General features: G+C 37.5%; 3 protein-coding genes across 4 annotated transcripts; all 3 read right to left on the bottom strand.

Moving 5' to 3' along the window:
- Nucleotides 114–4882, bottom strand: LOC18614408. Its single transcript, XM_007052165.2, has 9 exons — nt 4778–4882; nt 4283–4345; nt 3628–3760; nt 3076–3349; nt 2483–2611; nt 2344–2393; nt 1517–1614; nt 1152–1439; nt 114–865 (listed from the first exon to the last, which is right to left on the bottom strand). Exons 2-9 carry the CDS (start codon nt 4331–4333, stop codon nt 377–379), a joined length of 1512 nt encoding a protein of 503 aa, XP_007052227.2. The 5' UTR covers nt 4334–4345; nt 4778–4882; the 3' UTR covers nt 114–376.
- LOC18614406 (pentatricopeptide repeat-containing protein At1g02060, chloroplastic) lies at nt 5485–10588 on the bottom strand. Its single transcript, XM_018118459.1, has 6 exons — nt 10196–10588; nt 8015–10105; nt 7915–7919; nt 7179–7252; nt 6712–7033; nt 5485–6593 (listed from the first exon to the last, which is right to left on the bottom strand). Exons 1-6 carry the CDS (start codon nt 10291–10293, stop codon nt 5626–5628), a joined length of 3558 nt encoding a protein of 1185 aa, XP_017973948.1. The 5' UTR covers nt 10294–10588; the 3' UTR covers nt 5485–5625.
- Nucleotides 10715–17489, bottom strand: LOC18614405 (probable helicase CHR10). 2 transcript variants are annotated; one of them, XM_007052162.2, is made up of 17 exons: nt 17167–17489; nt 17035–17042; nt 16856–16934; nt 16592–16752; nt 16310–16441; nt 15987–16167; nt 15516–15651; nt 15320–15437; nt 14380–14469; nt 14041–14148; nt 13735–13938; nt 13283–13408; nt 12560–13206; nt 11860–12005; nt 11620–11772; nt 11112–11226; nt 10715–11022 (listed from the first exon to the last, which is right to left on the bottom strand). In XM_007052162.2, exons 1-17 carry the CDS (start codon nt 17345–17347, stop codon nt 11004–11006), a joined length of 2604 nt encoding a protein of 867 aa, XP_007052224.2. In that variant the 5' UTR covers nt 17348–17489; the 3' UTR covers nt 10715–11003. The 2 variants fall into 2 exon arrangements, with proteins under 2 accessions (XP_007052224.2, XP_017969516.1); XM_018114027.1 differs by lacking the exon at nt 17035–17042 and having other exon boundaries at nt 17167–17284.

The following is an 18326-nucleotide window of genomic DNA, read 5'->3' as shown; positions in this document are numbered from 1 at the left end:
GTCTGTCCACATTAACAAAATTATATCATAATGAAGGAGAAAGCACAAACACCTGCTTCCAAAATCATAAATTGCCAAGAGAAACGATAAACAACAAACAACAAGAGCAGCAATTAAGCATAATTAATAATCAATCTTTAAAGAACTCAATGAGTTAAGTCTTGGGAAAGTTCAGCTATATTAAACAATTCCTTCTAATCTTGGATCATTGTCATACCTTTTTTCTGTTTTTACAAATTGGGAACACTGAGCCTGCCTAACTTTCAGCTATATACACGAGTGTCAGACTTCAACCTACGTTGCTGAAGTCATATGGTAAAAGAATTTAAAGAACGATAACTAACCAATTGTGGCAACGAGATGGGCCGCCTGATGGTCATTCATCTTTCATTGAGAGTTCATGTCTTTTTCTCTGCCCAACTTCCACAAGCAATGTCAAAAGAGCCTCACACACTTGGGCTGCATCTGCTTCAGATGGATCATCCTTCAATGATGAATAAACCATCCAGGCATGATCTAATTTGCGTTTTGGCCGCACCACGACAGATCCAGGGACTTCAGCATCACAGCGCGTCACAAGTCCATCACTCTTCTCACCGTACCTCACCTGAAGCAACTGGGCACATGCAGCCATTGCAGCACCAAGGGGCATGACCACAGGCAGCCTTGCAGGCTGGCCAGCAGAGAGGGGAGCCATCAATGGTAGCTCCGCATGAGCAACATGAGATAATGTTGCGAGAACAGCAGGACTGATGCCAGCTTCAGTGTGGAAGGAAACAACAGGAAGCTCCCTCGGTAAATGGTGTTTCTTCAAAAATTCCTTCCTCCTCTCATAAGTCAAGTCTTCCAAAGCTTGCATGTCCCCCTTTACATCGAAGTGTTTCATGTGAAGATTGTCAGAAAAATAAAATGTGAAGGGCTACAAATTATTAAAAGATAATGCAAACTACACTAGAAAGGAGACTTGTCTCTGATACAAACCCCTCTTCTAGGAAAGAGGTAACAATCACTAGAATTCCAAAGCAGGAGCTGAATTCCTCCCATGGAAACTCAGAAATTGCAACTAACATCATTGCATATGATCATGCCTTCAATTATTTATAGACACTCGAGCAAAGAAAATGTGTAATAGACCATTCCCATATGCGTACCTTAATCACTTTACAAATTAGAATCTCCATAAGTTTACGTAGATTAACATAATCACCAAGCTGTCCTTGTCTCAAGATATCTGACGCTATAGGGCTTCCACCATATGGACTCTGAGCCAATGCCAACCCAGCAACCTTATCTTTCAAGTCAGACCAATATATAGATAAAGCAGCCGCTGCATCTACTCCCCCTTTGCTATGTCCAAGAAGCAAAACACGTTTCTTGGAACCCCAATAAATTTCCTCAATGTAATCTTTGATCTCTCTGGCATTTTTCTCAACTGAAGCCTGATTAGTGATTGTCCAATGTTCAGTAAAGACAAGAAAAGAACAAAAAAGTGCAAGTGAAGACTAATTACAGATACCTCACTGTGAATCTTGGCAATATGACAAGTCAGACCCATCTTTGAGAAACTTGTTTTTGTACTGACAAAATAAAGAGGTCCATGGTTGCTGAAAAGACCTGCCAAATATGAAAATGACAAGAACTGAGAAATTAAGTAACATAGAAATATTGAATCTGGACTTGAAAAAAGGAGATATTAAAACAACATAACTCAAACATCCCTCACCATATCTACCATTTGCGTCACACCAACCAATGACATCAAACTTCACCATTCAAAAAAATTAAGTTCACGGTTAAATTTTGAATTTCAACTCAGGAGTCAACTTCAGCTATGGTTCCATTTTAGGATATCCTTAGTTCCAAGTAAAAGTTTCGATAACTGAAATTAGTCAGTCAACTTCCCAGGCAGAATCATAATCACTTGCTATGTCTAATATGAAGTGCAGGCAACTATCGATGAACTGGCATTCTTGATTTCACTTCTGAAAGGTATATAATATGCTTCATAGCTGATATGAGATAGACCATTTGGTAGGCACTCATATACTTGGTGGGGAAGTCAAACACGATTAAGTATGGGTTTGGTAACCCTATTTTACGAAAGGATACCTGTTCCCCCTATATTTTGTAAGAAACAATTTTTTGGTGTTTTAACCTGTTTACACAAAACCTTTAGTCATCCAAGGTATTTTCCTAAAAAAATACTGTAAAAAATAGTATCTATGTTCTTATCTCTACTTGAGTAAATCAGATTCAACATTATTCTCTTGCCCCTGCCCCCCTTACAATTTCTACATTTTTTCTTCTCTTGCAATGTATCAGGAGGAAAAATCACTAAGGTACCTGGAACCAATAAATAAACCATCGAGCTTGGCAGTTTGTGCAGACCATGCCTGACAAAAGGAGAGCCAATTGTATCAAGAAGTGCATAACCATGCTAGGAAACAATAGCCATATGAAGATACAAAGCAGCCCATTTTACCTAATATTGTCAAGAATTTCCGTAAACCTCTCAGTTCCATCTTCAACTGAAGGCATCTCTGGATCACACTTTAGCCATCCTATATCGTCTGCAGATCCACGAACAGTCCTCCGTGCTCTTTCAATAAGCCTGAAATTTTTTTTATTAGAAAGATTGGAACGATTTATTACTCCTACGATACCCATAACAAAAATTGCTTCTGCACTGGCTAATAAGCAACACAGCTAGGATGGCCACTGGAAAAAGAAAAAAAGGGGGAAGATGATTATCCAAAATGCTCCAAAAATTTTAAATTAAGGAGAAGTATGTTCCATATGCACCATCCTGTATCTTTTAAATCAATTATGTCCGCCAACCCCCCCCCCCCCCCTTCCCCACTTACACACACAGAAAATTGCAGTGGAGAAAAGAATTGTTAAAACTGACAGACTGAGGAACCTTGTAAATTGAAATATTTGACCTTTTTTAAGCATCATAAGTAACTACTACGATTTTATAATATTATAAAGTATGGGATGATATCTTAAAACCACAATCCATTTTCGCAAATTTTCTTACTAAAACATCCATAATTAAGCATAAGGAATCAGTACCCTTGAAAAATCGAAATCCCATTTTGCCCAGTCTGATTTGATTGTACAATTGCATCAGTATTTTCAGATAGATCTCCACCAGAGGCCCTTGCTACTCCAACATGGTTAGCAGGGGCGGTAGTTGCAGAACTAGAGGATTCAAACGATGTTGAGCTGCTTCCAGTTGCAGATGGATGATCACTAATCACAGACTCCTCAGGCCGTCCAGAAGAAAATGTCACTAATTCTTGTGCATGTACAACGGAATCTGTCGAATCTCTAGCAGCAGGTTCCACTGCAACATTGCCAGAAGCATTGCAATGAAAACATCCACAATTCATTGATTAACTCAATGAGAAGAAGAAATAGGACCAAAAAGAAATGAAGAACGCTACTTCAAGTTTGATTTATCAGCAAGTTCCACACAAAAATGAGATAAGTAACTCTTCGAAGGCTAATGATTAAGTTCCAGAAAATAAAAAAGGAATCAAAATGAAAAAATAAAATGAAACTTCTGTAGATAATATTGATGAAAAAAATGGGAGAAACACAAGACAGACAGAGAGAACTTACCAGAATAATCAGAAAAACAACCAGTTAAGTAAGTAGTTGTTTGTGCAAGATAAGAAGCAGCTTCATTTAGAGCTGGTAAAGAGGTAAATAATTGAGGAATAATCCCATCAAATCCCAGACCATCATTTTGTGCCTGACAACAGGGTTGCTGTTACTTTTACTTCAAGGTAAAGTAAGGATGGAAAAGGTGTTAATGTGATTTACCAAAAAAACTATAACAACAATGTACCCAGAAAAACAGAGCCATAACACCAAGTTATGAAGTTACAGAAACTAAATGTTCTTGCAAAAGATGATCTTATATCAAAGATAAAAGGCTGAAGAGAAAGCTTGCATCAAACTATATGTTAGCAACAACATCAGTTCCAATTGAGACAAGATGCACAGAAAAAACACCACCTGAAACCATACTAGAAGGAAGAAGATCTATAGGAGTGAAAGCAGAATTCTAGTACGTTATAATCTTACACTAGTGCCCAAAGCAGCCTAAACATTTTGCAAAACGATTCACAACCCAGGAAATCCTAAAAAGGAAATTCCAACATCCGTTTTACTCTTACATGATCTATCTATTGAAAATAGGAAACCTCATTCAGATATGAATAAAAAACAATTTCAAAAATCCGTGTGCACATTGAATAAACATTGTCCTTACCACCAATGGTGTGCTTGATTCGTCATTTCTGCACCTTTCAGCTTCCCTCATTGAGATCAACCTCTAAATAACCAATAAGGTACAAACGAAAAAAAAGTTAGATTCCTAATAAAAAACCACTCACGAAGGAAATATAGTTAAGTTAGAGATAAAAAAATGCCTTGAAGAAGAGCAATCCAAGCCTTATTAATCTAAGTTTCGGGCAGAGCATTCCCATGATAGAATAATTCACTTCCAAAAGCCTAAGACTAGAAAACTATGCAGTTATTAAACCTTCCACAAATCATTATTCGATTCTTTCATTTCTGTATTACTAATTCTTAAACCCTAGATCGTTCGCATTGAAAGATTCGATGGACAACGTGTTTCAACTTACTTGAAAAGAAAAAATTTAAGCAAAATGTATAAGAAAGATAAAAGAGGAAAGGAAATAATAATCAAATAATTAAAAATAAGAAAAATTATTTATTCGATGCAAATTCATCAAGCACTTACCCGAAGCCTCCTCGAGCAATCAATAATCCGTTCAATCTTCGCAGGTACTGGATTGCTAGTAATTTTCCCACCTCTTCAGTATCGTAGATTCGATCATTTTCAACAAGTATAGCAGATTCTTAACGGCAAAGAAGAGTGGGAAGCTGTACGACGTCGTTTGAAACACTTTTACTGATATTGGGCCGTAAATCGAACGGAAAGGGAAAATTTTTATTCGGTTGGGCCTTGATTTGCTTTTACCCCCCAGCTAGAGAATCTCATTAATGGGCCATAAGTCCAATATTTTTGTTTTATATAAATAATAATAATAAAACAAAATTCTTCGACTTTCTATCTTTTTTTTCATTTTTTTAATTGTCTTAAAATTAAGTCTTTTTCAGATAATTAATGATTTTTTATTTTTTTTCATGTTAAAAAACATTAAACATATATATTATAAAAAATTTTAAATTTTAATATAAAATATATTAAAATCAAAGTTTTTGTAATTTCTGTGAAAGTCAAAGAGGAAAAAGAACAAAGGGAGTAGTTGCTTTTTCTATGTAATTTGATAAAGATCTTATAGTGTAATTAGAGTATAAAAATAAGTTTTTTCCATATTTAACTTAACAAAGTGAAAGAAAATAACAAAAATTAATCAATTATTAAAGATAAACCAAACAATAAAAATTGGAGAATACCAGTATTAATAGGAATATACCATGGATTGAGACTTGAGAGAGTAATTGAAGATTTTTATGTTTCTTAGTTACTGATTTAAACTGAGCAGAATATGAATATATAGCTAGCAAGTTTGACATAAATGACTAGAAATCCAAGTACGTGCAACTCTGCAACATGAATGTTGATTACAGGCTGCGAAGAAGAATGCCTTCAAATGTGATTCCAGGACCAAATGCTAACGCAAGGCCCCATTCTTCGCCTCCCTCTGCCTTTAACTCCTCCCTCATGTATTCCATGACATAGAAAATGGTGTTGCTGCTAACATTCCCGTAGTCCATCAATGCTCTCCTGCTGCATTCCAGTTTCCCATTGTTCAGTTTGAGAGTGTTCTCCAAGCGGTTCAGTATTGCTGGTCCTCCAGGATGCACAGCCCAAAACAAGTCGTTGAATTCTGTCAGGTTAGCCTTTGACACGAGTTTCCTGCAGAATTCCTCGATGTTGTCTTCAATCTTCTGAGGGAGGTCTCTTCCGAGTTTGAAGTTTATGCCCTCTTCAGAGAGGCGCCCATCGATGACATTCTGTGTTCCGGGCAGGAACTGTTGGACTGCATAGTTGAGTTCCATGAAAGGAGATTCCGAGTTGGTTATTGGATCGGTTCCAATGATAACTGCTGCTGCTCCATCACCAAAAAGTGCTGCACCAACAAGGTCATAAGGGCGGGCTTTGTTTGGAGGTCGAAAACCAAGGATGGTGGTTTCAGAGGTAGTTAACAGAATACGACTTCCTGGATTGTTTTCAGCTATGTCCTTGGCTACCCGAAGGCCAGTGACACCACCATAGCAACCAAGAAAATAGAGCATCACCCGGTTAACATCATTCTTTAGGCCAAGTTGGCTAGCAAGGTAAAGATCACCACCAGGTAAGCGTATCTCACTGGAAGAAACATAGATGATATGGGTGATATCAGTAGCAGGCCTTCCCCATTCCTTTATGCAAGCTAGGCTTGCTTCCAGTGCCATCTCAACAACTGCAGGGTTTGCTATTTCAAGCCTTTGTTTGATTGTTGATGAGCCCTCGGTTGCCAGTTCTGGGTATTTGTCCAAAATCTCCTTGCACATGACCGTGTACCTAGTCTTTACAGTTGTTGTTTTACCTACCAAAGACAACAAACGAGACATGCATGATGAGCCAAATATATTATAAGTGGGAACACCATGTCTGTCTGCCAAATTTAGCCATTTGATGGAAGGCAGAGATAGAAATTTGCTTACATAAACGTTCCAGTTTCGCTTTGATGGAGGCATCTTCACATTTTGTATCACGAATGTAGCCTTCCACCAAGCATTCTTGAGGGATGAGTTGACTTGGAAACGCCTTGCCCATTGCAAGCACTGTTGCCTTCCCTGATGTGGAAGCACGCCTAAGCCGATGCCCCGGAGCACCATTACTGTCAGTTTTTGACATCTTTAGGAGGCCTACAAAGAAGACACTGACTAGGTTCTTGACAAAAACTTTAATGTAGGCGTTTCCATGAGCAGAGAATATAAAGGAGAGGTTAGCTTGTTCTTGGAGAGAGTTTGGTTTCAAGAAAGCCTATCATGGAAAGAGAAAATTAGTTACTTTATTAGGGTTTGGTGATATTTTGGGCAACTGTTGTTAGAAGTGTGAAGGCTCTGGATGTAGCATTCTTTTCCATTTCTTTTCCTTTAGTATGACCTAATTGTTGTTTACAACATACCTTCCATTTTGGCATGCGTAAGAAAGATAAAGAATTATAATTCAATTTGGGGGAGAACCTTTCTTCACTCTCTTCTGATCAACAAAAGAAAAAACAAAAAATGCCAGAAAAATCTTAACAAATTATAGGCCAATGTATGTCTCTCTCTCTCTCTCTCTCTCTCTCTCTCTCTCTCTCTATTTTGTTATCTCCTTTACATACAAATTAGAACCCATCTAGTGGCCATGATTTTTAGCCCTCGGGAGAATGCCTATCCTTCTTTTGAGTGAGTCTGGAATGCCGCAGAAGAAGACAGCCAAATGATAATCAGTGGATTTATAGAAGACTTCAACCATATGCCTGACTTCGTGCAATCTGATCCACCTTGATTACCTACTATGGATGAAGCTTGTGACGAATATAATATTTTCCAAGTACAATGTTCAATCTATGTATTGAGACATTTAGCTATGAAAATTCTGAATTATACCTGCAAGATATGAGAAATAAACCATGTAAAAGACAAATTATATCTACACTCAAGCAGGGATTAATGATATCAATCGATCTAAATCAAAGAAATGTCATCTTAGCAGTAAGATGCTTGATGTCCAACCTAATGAGGCATTTTTGACAGTTGACTCACATTAGAGTCTTGAAGAACTGAGAAGTGAAACTATCTGAAGACTCCTGCCTGTTTCCAATGCTAATACTTCAGTATAAAAATCCTGTAGTTTAGATGCTCGTTCTAGATTACCTGGTCTGCCATTTTTGGAAAGAGTAAATGGACTTACTTAGGAGTTATTGCTGCTGAAATTTCTCTATCCTAGTGATGAGTTTTAGAGAAGCATCATTACAGTGCTGCTGGTTTGGGCATCCTCTTTGATACGAACTCAGCTTCATCTAACCTTCCTCCTGCTTCTAAGGCAATTTTCAAATTCTCAAGGCATCTCAACTGTTGATGTTTTCCTCTCTCCACCAGTTCATAGTACAAACCAAATGCTTCTGAAAGTCTCTTGCTGTTACAAAGACCTTCTATAACCATGCTGCACATTTCAATATCAACACTCTTGTGCTTTTCCAAACTAAATTGCAACATCTTGCATGCCTCTAAAAGTTTTCCACTCTGACAAAGGAAACCAACTAGTTCTTCCATCTCAACCACATAGCCATTATCATAAAGTAATCCAATAATTTGAAATGCTTTATCTTGCAACCATCTTGCAAAGAGCAATTTTGCAGTCTGTGTTGACAGATTGACATTTTGTCTAATTCTTGTGTCCAGCATTAGAGTTACCAAACTGGCTGCCTCTTGAGCACAACTCTTTTTCAAAAGTTCTGCAAGTATAGAATGAACAGAAGATGTTTGAGGGAGATGCGAACTCTTCAGCATCTTCTCTAGGGTCAGGTGAGCAAGAAGAGGTTCACCCTTCTGCAAGAGACCACTAATCAGTGAGTCATAGATCTCAAAACCAGGTTCAAAATCTCTTCTCAACATCAAGACCAAGAGCTCATAACCATCTTTAAACGTACCTTCCCTGCAGTGCCCTAAGATCAAAGTCTTGTAAGCAGGAGGGTCTTGTCTTCCCCTCTTCATTAGCTGCCTAAACACTATCTCAGCTTTCTTAGTTTTTCCATTTCCACATAAATACTCAAACATGGGATTATATGCTGCAACAAGAGGTGTACAACCCACATCACTTAACAATATCTCCTTCTCTGCTAGCTCATCAAAGAACTCCTCTGCCTTTTCAAAATCCCCTTTTTGACACAAACTCCTGATGATAACACTATAAGTTGCTGAATCTGGTAGCACATTCAATTCAGACATCCTTTTGAACACATTCAATGCTTCATCCATGTTTTCAGCATTGCAGTGTGCATTTATTAACGTGTTTAAAGTGCAAGTATCTGGAACAAATCTTCCATCTTCCCCCATTCCCTCCAAAATTTCTTTTATCTTTTCGTATTCATGGACCTCAGAGAGCCCTTTAATTAAAGTATTGTAAGTAATCCTATTCGGTCTCAACCGTCGACTAATCATCTCTTTGAAAACAACCAAAGCTTCATCAATCTCTTGCTTCATACAATACCCTCTAACCAAAGTAGTATAAGTAACAACATTAGGATTCAAATCCAAGCTTTTCTTGCTCATACCTCTCACCACATTGCGTGCAATGCCAACCTTTCCCGCCCTACACAATCCATCAACAATTATATTATAAGTAACAACATCAGGATCACATTTAAATCGTTCCATTTCCTTGAAAAACCGAAACCCCTCATCAACCATTGAATTCATACAAAACCCCCTAATTAAAATGTTAAAGGTATAAACATCCGGAGAAACTCCATACGTACTAAGCATTTCATCGAACACACTCTTTGCCATATTAGTACGTCCCCTTTTAAGCAAAATCATCAAAAGATTATTGAATGAAACAACCGAAGGAGACACACCAATGCCTTTCATAGTTTCAAAGACCTTAATAGACTCTTGGAACAGCCCAGCTTTACCATAGCTCCTAATCAAGCTGTTAAAGAACTGGTCCTCAAGTTTAACAGACCCATTAGACCTTTTCTCAATTGAAAGCAATAAATTACGAGCTGCATTGAGATTCCTTTCTTTACCCAATATTTCAAGTATCAAGAAAAAGGATTGAGCATTGTGATGGAAGCCCATTTTTTGAACCCAGTCGAAGAATTGGAGAGCTTTAGATGGAGCTTTAATGAGGCGGAGAGTTTGCAAAACAGTGGTTTTAGAAAGTGACGGAGATAGAGAAGAAAGAGAGGACTCAAGCTCACTTGACCATGGCGTGGAGTTGATGACACGAGCCATGGATTTTGCTCTCTTGGTTTTGTTAGATGATTTTGCTTTATCATCCCATCCCCGCTTCTGTTCATCGGCACCGTCACTATGGGTCTTGCTTTGACGAGAGGAGAAGCACCTATGTTTCCGTTTTCAGTTACAAGATTAGTCATTAAGAAACGAAACAAAAAAGGAGGAATAGAAAAGGAAATGTCAAAAGGATACCTACCTGAGAACAGAACGAAGCTGAGAATGGTATAAGAAGAGTTGCTTGCCTGCACGATGGTGAGAACGAAGACTAAGCGTCATTCCCGTGAACATAAACATACTACAACGAATTATTTTATTTCATTAGTCAAAACTGGTTGGTTTCTATCCCTATTGTATCAAAGTAATTAAACCAAAAGAGGAACATCTTCTGTTTTTAATAGAGAATAAGCAACAGGCTATGCGAGAAAGTATGATTTTAAACTAGGCAATGAACCAAAGTTGCCCAGGTGTACAAGGGGTCTTCTGCAAGCCGGAAGCGGTCAAGTACGGAACCACCATCTACTTTGATAGGTCGATGCCTCGACGGCTCCCTTTTCTAGCTATCAGGTGCTGAAATAGATTCTACAGTTGAATATTTGCAAAGAGAAGCACCCCTCATGGTTCTCATGACTTTTGATGATGCCAGGCCTTACTGCCTAGGTTGACGATTGTTTGAACTAGTCCCGGCACTGACCACAAAATTCATGAGCTCTTGAAATTAGTACAAATACATTTTCTTTACATGGAAAACAAAAAAATATCTGTACATTACCATAACTGAGATGCAAAGATAGCAACATTATGCATCTTAGACTAAAAGAATCCGTACATATCCATACATCCCAGCCAATGCATCTACTTACAACATGTAGAATAATTCATTATACAAACACAGTCTATCTCCCTACTGTCATGGAAGAGATAAGCATAAGACAGCTTGCAATATGGCAGAGACACAACTATAGAGGGCAAAGGACATAAACACCAAAACTCCTTCAGCATCAAGATCATCGACGGTAATAATACCTGCAAAAGGTAAATGAAGTTAATTCACCATATATTTGCAAATAGAAAGATAGAGAGAAAAATAGGGAGAGATTGGGGAAGAGGCATACACAAAAATCTTTACACCATAAATAGAAGCATATTTTCGCAGAAGGCGTTCTACGGTGTACCACTGTGATCGATCTGATCCATCCTGATAACCAATACGCGGCATGTGTATTGAAGCTGTTAAAAGAAAAAAAGCAGGGGAGAAAACATTAGATGGCTCCAAATGGTTGAAGCAAGCAAAACTTGGGTTCTCCATAGCAGCAAATGAAAATTGAAATAATGCTTCATCCTATAATGTATGGGCTTGTTTCTTGACATTTTTGTGAATGAGATAAGCTGCACATGCATGAAAGAAAAAAATTACCCAAGTCGATTGCATCCTATAGGTAGTTTATGTGATGCAAGTATCTAGCATTTAAGACCGAAAATGGAACAAACAACAACTATTAATTTAGAAAGGGTCACATCATTCAATATTAAACGACAACTACTATATCTCCAACATTTTGGAGATATATATTAATGATGATGGAGGGTGATGCAAGATACATTACGTTTAAATGTCTTTACCCGAATTTTCAGCTGCTGAGAATGATGCCTTTGACAAGCAACATTCCAAATCAGGAATAGAGATGTCACTACGAGGAACTTTACGTCTTGGATTGTAAGATTGTACAACAGCCAAGGCTACCCACCATGGAGTATTATTTCCCTTGCAATCCTCTGCATGGCAGAAAATGGAGTAAAAGTAAGAAAACTAGAAACACGTGCCAAAACAAAAAGGTGAGTTCTCCAAGATATATAGCAGACCATTGATTCTTATAAGATGGAGATCACCAAGATGAAGGTCCTGAAATTCAGAAGCTCGTTCGTATGCATCAGGAATGCTAGCAGAAAGCTTTGCCAGAGCATCAAACATTCCACCATGACCCCAGTTTCCAGAATTATCAATACAACTGTCAAATGAACAATAAAATCAAAGATAAATATGAATAAGAGGCACAAATTCAACTTTTTAATAAACCCAGTGCAAATAAGGGGTCCATTAGTTCAGGTACTAAAAGGAACATAATACAAAGAACATACTTTCAAGCAATTAATGGTATGTCAAAAAACAGGGTGCAGAATCACTTCAAATATTAAGGCAAAAAACTGACTTTCAAATGTTATGTAAAGTATTGCAAATGATATGTATCCAACAGAAAAGATATTGCAGATGATTTATTCTGTATTTAATGTTCACAAATGCTTCAACAAAAAAGTTCACAAATGAAAGTCAACCATCACATTAACTTGGCCATATTCGCAACCACTGCTGCAGTAAGAGCTCAATCTAAGATGAGTGAAAATTCAAAAGCAATGTCAACTAACAGTAACTTAACTTTACAATCACTATATTTATAAGCAACAGAGACAATTTGTTTAATCATGGAGGAAATTAACACCATTGTTAGTCCTTTAATGAGCATAATAATGAGAAAGCTAAGATGGATGAGTACAAGAAACTAACCTGAATATGACAGCAGGCTCAGATAGACAAACTTTTGATGGATCAGTACAATCTCCATAAACAAAAAGAACTGAACCTGAATCTGACATCATATCTCCATCCACTGGCAAAGGATCTTGGACAGACAGTGAATGGTATCCATGAGCTTCCCATCTAGTCTTCTTCTTCTCCTCTGCTTTCTTCTTTGCAGCCTCAACTTTCAGATGCCTGTCCTCAGGAAAATTCCTTCTCCTTTCCAACTCCATGATTTGATTATCACCTGACTGTGAGGCTGCCTTGAATTTTTCAACCCAGGAGAGATATGAAGCCTCATCAAGACCAGGATCCACACAGAAAGAAGAACTCCCTTTCATGATAACATCATGGCCATCCATCAAATCCCCCGCATTAATCTCAAATTTGCCTAATGTTTGTTTATGACGCACTGCAATTACTTTCTCAGCCATAGCACTAAGCTCCGACGTCTTTAACTCATCTACTTTTTCATTATTGATCTCAGTAGGATCAAACATATGTAACCCAAATATGATAGATCGCAAATCACCCATTTCAGCTCCTGCATTTTCTTTCCCCTCCTGTTCCATTACTTGATCTCCTACAACATTATGACTAAGCTGCAGCTTCCTCTCTGCTCTCCGCATAATTACCTGCATTAATGCATCCAAATCCCAGAAGTAAGTATAATGGCCTTTAATTTTAATTGGTATATATATAAGATCTCACCTCTTCCACACTATGTTCCGTAACAAGGTTTATGGACAACACGTGATTCATTTGCCCTATTCGATGTGCTCGCTGCAGAGCCTGCTTGTCCACCTGAGGATTCCAATCTTGCTCATAGAATATAACCTGCTCTATCAAATGAAATTAGCTGAAAATCAAGAACATACGAATATAATAGTGAGAAAATAATGAACACATTTAGGATGTGCTTTAGAACAATTTTAAGAGCATGGTAGATCCATTTGCCCATCAATACATAGTTCCTTAATTTAAACACTAGTTTATACAATCAAATATCTAATTATAGTCGCACCCAACTAGAGTACTGAAAAGAAAAAAATGGATTCTGAAATGCATGGACAAAAGTATCCTAGCTCAAAATGTCAGTACCAATCCCACACATGAAAAGTTGAGAAAGTAGTCATCCATAAACTGGGATTGACAAAACTTACAGTATCAGCAGCTACAAGATTCAAGCCAACACCCCCAGCTCTTGTAGAGATCATGAAAATAAAAGCAGCATTTCGGTCAGATTCTGAATTCAAACTCCCTTCAGCTGATCGTTTGCTGAAACTTCTTATCGCAGCAAAGCGCTCTTCAGCTCGAATCGATCCATCAAGCCGCTCATAGGAATATTTTCGTAACTCCAGAAAATCCTACATTGCAATTTAGATATACTATTATAATTGGAAAAATACATAAACATAAGCAATCACACAGAAGCAATTATCAAACGCTTTGTGTTAGGGAAGACTAACCTGTAAAATGTCAAGTGTATGGGTCATCTGAGCAAAGAGAAGGACACGATGCCCAGAATCATATAGCTTCTTAAGTAGTTGATCCAAAACCATAAGCTTACCACCGCCCTGATCAGATTAAGAGAGTGATATGTGCATCTTAAAAAATAGATTTTTACTCTTTCCCCCACTGTGATAGGAGGGGTGGTGAAGGCAAAAGATGCAAAGTTTTTCAAACATTCTATTTTTACATTTTTGTTCTTCTTCAGGCATTTTAGTCTTGACAGACCATTAAACTTGATTTGAACTCATGATTAGAAAACCTTTATTCTAACAAAGTAATATGCAACAACACGATACCTGAACCAGGTGTTCACCCTCTTCATATGGCTCAGGCTCAATGCCAGGGAACAGGTACGGGTGGCTACATGCTTTTCTTAGCTGAATAACCTGCACAATAAGTGTTCAAATAACATTTCAAAAACAAAAAGAATAGAAAAAGGGGGCAAAATGAAACAGGAAGCATGCAGGTTGCAACATAACTTATGATGAGAACAATAAGTAAGACATGTAAGTGTCGAATTAATTAACTACTTTAAAAGTTTAAAAGACAAGAGCGCTCAGTAAGAAGGAATGCCTAGAGAAATTTGTGCCCTAAAATGGGCTATTTTTATTCCACAAGGCAGAAAAACTTAGAACTATAGTTTGTGCACCATCTCAAGAACTGCATGGATCAGAAGCAGCCTTACAGATAATTGCTGTTATGTAAGAAAAAGCACCATTTAGAAGAATAAACAATCAGAGTAGAATTGGTGTTACTTGAGAAAAAGCACTATTTAGGAAGGGTTAATAATCAGAGTAAAACTGGTGTTAATGGAAAAAAAAAAAAGGGACTATCTAGAAGAGTAAACAATCCAAGTAGATCTTGCAGTACATTAAACTCAAATCATCATGTAATAAAGTTTGCTGGATCTATCAACCAGTAGCTACCACTTTCCAAGACATAGGTAGGCAGATTTTGCCAGTAGTGGAATAAATATCGGTCCCTCATAAGACTTCAATAATCCCAAAGGAAGAATAGCAGATTGACAACTCCAATATAATCTTCTGATATGAGAAAATGAGGTGACCATATAATGTTCAAGAAATGCAGATTTGGCAGCCTCGGGATTTATTAATACTAATCATACCACAATATCTACAGGTTCACTTTGTTCCTCTTTCCCCAACCAGAGGCAAGGGATAAATGTAAAAGCTTAGAAGTAAACATCAAAGCTGAAAAGTTAGGAATCTAACATACAATATTTTGTAATGACTGGTGACTAGACGATCCAGAAGATAAAGCAAGAAGTTTTGGAAGCTCCTTTCTTAGTATTGAAGTATACACCTTCTTTTGCAGGCTAAGTAGCGGAGCCATCCTATCAAGAAAAAGCACATTAGCATCAGTGACTTAAAACAGGTAAGTTTTTCAATGAGTCAGCACAGAGAGAACTTACACAGTAATCTCAGTAAGAGGTGGGAGTACTAGATTTCCACATTCAATAAGTTTGGATTTTGTGCGTCGCAGCATAAAGGCTTGCAATATATACTTTAAACTCTTAAATTGTTCCTTGGTCTTAGATGGTGTTCCATCTGTTCAAGAAACCCAGAGAAAGGTGTAAGACATAAGCCGTGAAGCCCCTTATAAAGTCACTATGTCCATTCAAAAGCCAACAAGAAGGTGAGGAGGCAGCCATAGGAATTATGTAATTTGCAACTCTTCAAAAGTTGTAAATGCTAGATTCCAAGAAACAAGCAGATACGGAAGAAATACTAATCCATGACAAAGCCAGAGCTTAAAACTAGCTGAGAAAAGCAAGAATGGTTAAATGCTAGATCCAATATAGACACCATGCTCTTAAAGGACAAAACCTAGACTCAGAAAAAATCCAAACTTATATACCTATGTAGGCAAAAATGAAAATAACCTGATGAAGAATCTCCAGCTTCTTTGAATGAAGAAAGAAACTGGTTTAGTGTGCCAAACACTGAGGGCATACAAAAATGCATCAAAGCCCAGAGTTCAGTGAGATTGTTCTGTATAGGTGTGCCAGTCATCAACAACCGTCTTGGCATAAGAAAGCGATCAATAAGAACATTATACAGAACCTGTTAAGGTTTACAAATCGGAATGTCTTATTTCACCAACGTAGATCAAACTTACAAAGAAATTAATACATACACCATAATATCATAAATGAAGTGATTCATAAAAGAAAATGAAAGATAAATCAAGCTATCTTAACCATACACTGGAAGGATTTTTAAGCCTTTGAGCTTCATCAATTATAGCATAATGCCAGGGTATTTGAGAAAGAAAATCTTGATCCATCAATGCTATGTCATATGTTGTCAAAAGCACATCAAAGGGTAAGGACAAAACCTGCAAATAAAACGGAAAATTCCTCAAGTATATGGCTAAAGAGAAAACTAATAATTCAATACACTCAGAACCAGAATAAAACAATAATTTCACCAGATTTTAAACAGAACAGTAATTCTGATCTTCTAAATCTCACAGCAAGAAACTCACATTGGATGATGACGACTTCTCTTCTACATGCTCATATATAGTCTTGCGTATACTTTGCCGGTGTTCTTTCTCACCGACATACCTAAGAACTTCTAATTTAGGAGTGAATTTAACTATCTCTGACACCCAACCATCTGTCACACTTAAAGGACAAAGCACCACTGCAAAATGATTTAATCATTCAACAACAATGAGAAATCAGGGATAAATGGTAACACAAAAAACCCAAAAATTCTCAAGATTAAACAAAAAGGTTTAACTCACAAAATGGCCCAGGTGACTTCTGGTGGACCTTCAAATAGCTCAGGAAAGAAATAGCTTGAAGAGTCTTCCCTAGTCCCATCTGTCCATAATTTTCAAATTATGGTAATTAAAAAATTATTTAGCGGGAAGATGACCGTTGAATTTGAAAACTTTGATTCAATGTTGAAAAGAAGACATACCTCATCCCCTGTAATTTAAATTCAAGAAATACAAATAAAAAATTAGAATCTAAATATTTCAACGAAAATACTAAAAATAATAATAAACAAAGAAAAACAACTATAAAGACAAATAAAAGAAAAAGGGCCTACCAAGAACAACGTTGACGCCGAGAACATATCTCCGAATAAGCCAAGAAACTCCGTCGACTTGGTGAGGTTTCAGAGTCGCCGTGACTCCAAATTCTGCACAATCCACCGCCGTGTCTCCGGCGCGTGAATCGTACGCAATAACGATTTTCGCTGCGGCTTTAAGTCTCTGTTCGTAATTCATCTACCTCTTTTGGTATCAGTATATTTTTTATGATGTTTTGAGTATGAGAAATGGCGGTGGATTTTGAAAAGTGAAAGCGTGGGACGAAAGCCAAAAGTCTCAACGGCCAAAGAGGAGGGGAAAACACTGCAATGACCAAAACAGGCCTCCTCATGGATTCTTAAACGACGCCGTCTAGGTATTCGAGATGCGCCAACGATCTATCGGTGCCGATCCACGTGGCTGTCATCTGGTTCGTTGGGTCGTGGGGTGGACGTATTGTCCAGCACGCAGAAAGGCCGGCTCAAAAATAACCCAATTAACCAGAGAAAAATGGAAAAACTGCAAACGACGTCGTTTTATAGCTCAATAAATAATTTATGCGAATTTTTTTCTATATTAGCACGTAATGAAGGAATTTTGACATGTTTAGTAGTATCATTTTGAATCAAGGCTAGATGAATTAATACTTGGTGTGACGTCAAAAGCAAGTCGAAATCATATAAAAAAAATGAGATGTAAATGTAAAATCGATTGACAATAATCATTAAGTGAAGTTAAATCAATTTCAACTCAATATTTATCTATACATATGTTTCAAAAAAGTATATGCACAAAGATGTTTGAGAAACAAAGCTCCTCAATGAAACTTCCTACCCTGTATGAGAACCCCATTGCTTCTCCTCCCTAAGTTGTACGGGCTATATCATAGTCTGGTTATCCGCGTTTGAGACGCGGCTAAAGATGTTAGTAGTGATCGTCAAGTAGAAGTAGTAGTGAACCAAAGGAAAGAGCGTGTAATTTCCCGTGCCCTGCTTTCGTAAGTATGCAGAGCAGGAGCATCAGGGAATGAACAAAGATAGTTGACAAGCTTCAATCAAGTAAAGTGAAGTGATTGAAATCGGGTCAACAGAAGCTAGATTGTACGTCTCACAGTGAAAGTTCAGATTTGGAAGGTGAGATCAGCAGATTCCTCAATAGACAGCCGAAGTAGGAAATG

This window comes from Theobroma cacao, chromosome 1, assembly GCF_000208745.1.
Source record: "Theobroma cacao cultivar B97-61/B2 chromosome 1, Criollo_cocoa_genome_V2, whole genome shotgun sequence".
NCBI classification, from domain to species: domain Eukaryota; kingdom Viridiplantae; phylum Streptophyta; class Magnoliopsida; order Malvales; family Malvaceae; genus Theobroma; species Theobroma cacao.
The sequence above is the reverse complement of the archived record's forward strand: the minus strand, read 5'-3'. Positions and strand labels throughout refer to the sequence as shown.

Excerpts from the sequence above, each read along its gene's own strand:
- LOC18614405 (XM_007052162.2), bottom strand. The coding sequence starts at position 17,347 with ATGAATTACGAACAGAGACTTAAAGCCGCAGCGAAAATCGTTATTGCG. Across the intron at positions 15,652-15,986 it reads AGCTGGAGATTCTTCATCAG|ATGGAACACCATCTAAGACC; the intron begins GTTATTTTCATT and ends TTTCTTGAACAG. Across the intron at positions 12,006-12,559 it reads GAGCCTGCTGTCATATTCAG|TTGTATTGATAATTCTGGAA; the intron begins GTTAGTTTCTTG and ends TTCATTTGACAG.
- LOC18614406 (XM_018118459.1), bottom strand. The coding sequence starts at position 10,293 with ATGTTTATGTTCACGGGAATGACGCTTAGTCTTCGTTCTCACCATCGT. Across the intron at positions 10,106-10,195 it reads CAGCTTCGTTCTGTTCTCAG|GTGCTTCTCCTCTCGTCAAA; the intron begins GTAGGTATCCTT and ends ACGGAAACATAG. Across the intron at positions 7,034-7,178 it reads TACGCATGCCAAAATGGAAG|GCTTTCTTGAAACCAAACTC; the intron begins GTATGTTGTAAA and ends TTTCCATGATAG.
- LOC18614408 (XM_007052165.2), bottom strand. The coding sequence starts at position 4,333 with ATGAGGGAAGCTGAAAGGTGCAGAAATGACGAATCAAGCACACCATTG. Across the intron at positions 2,612-3,075 it reads GGGATTTCGATTTTTCAAGG|GCTTATTGAAAGAGCACGGA; the intron begins GTACTGATTCCT and ends AAAAAATTTCAG. Across the intron at positions 1,615-2,343 it reads GGTTTATTTATTGGTTCCAG|GTCTTTTCAGCAACCATGGA; the intron begins GTACCTTAGTGA and ends CATATTTGGCAG.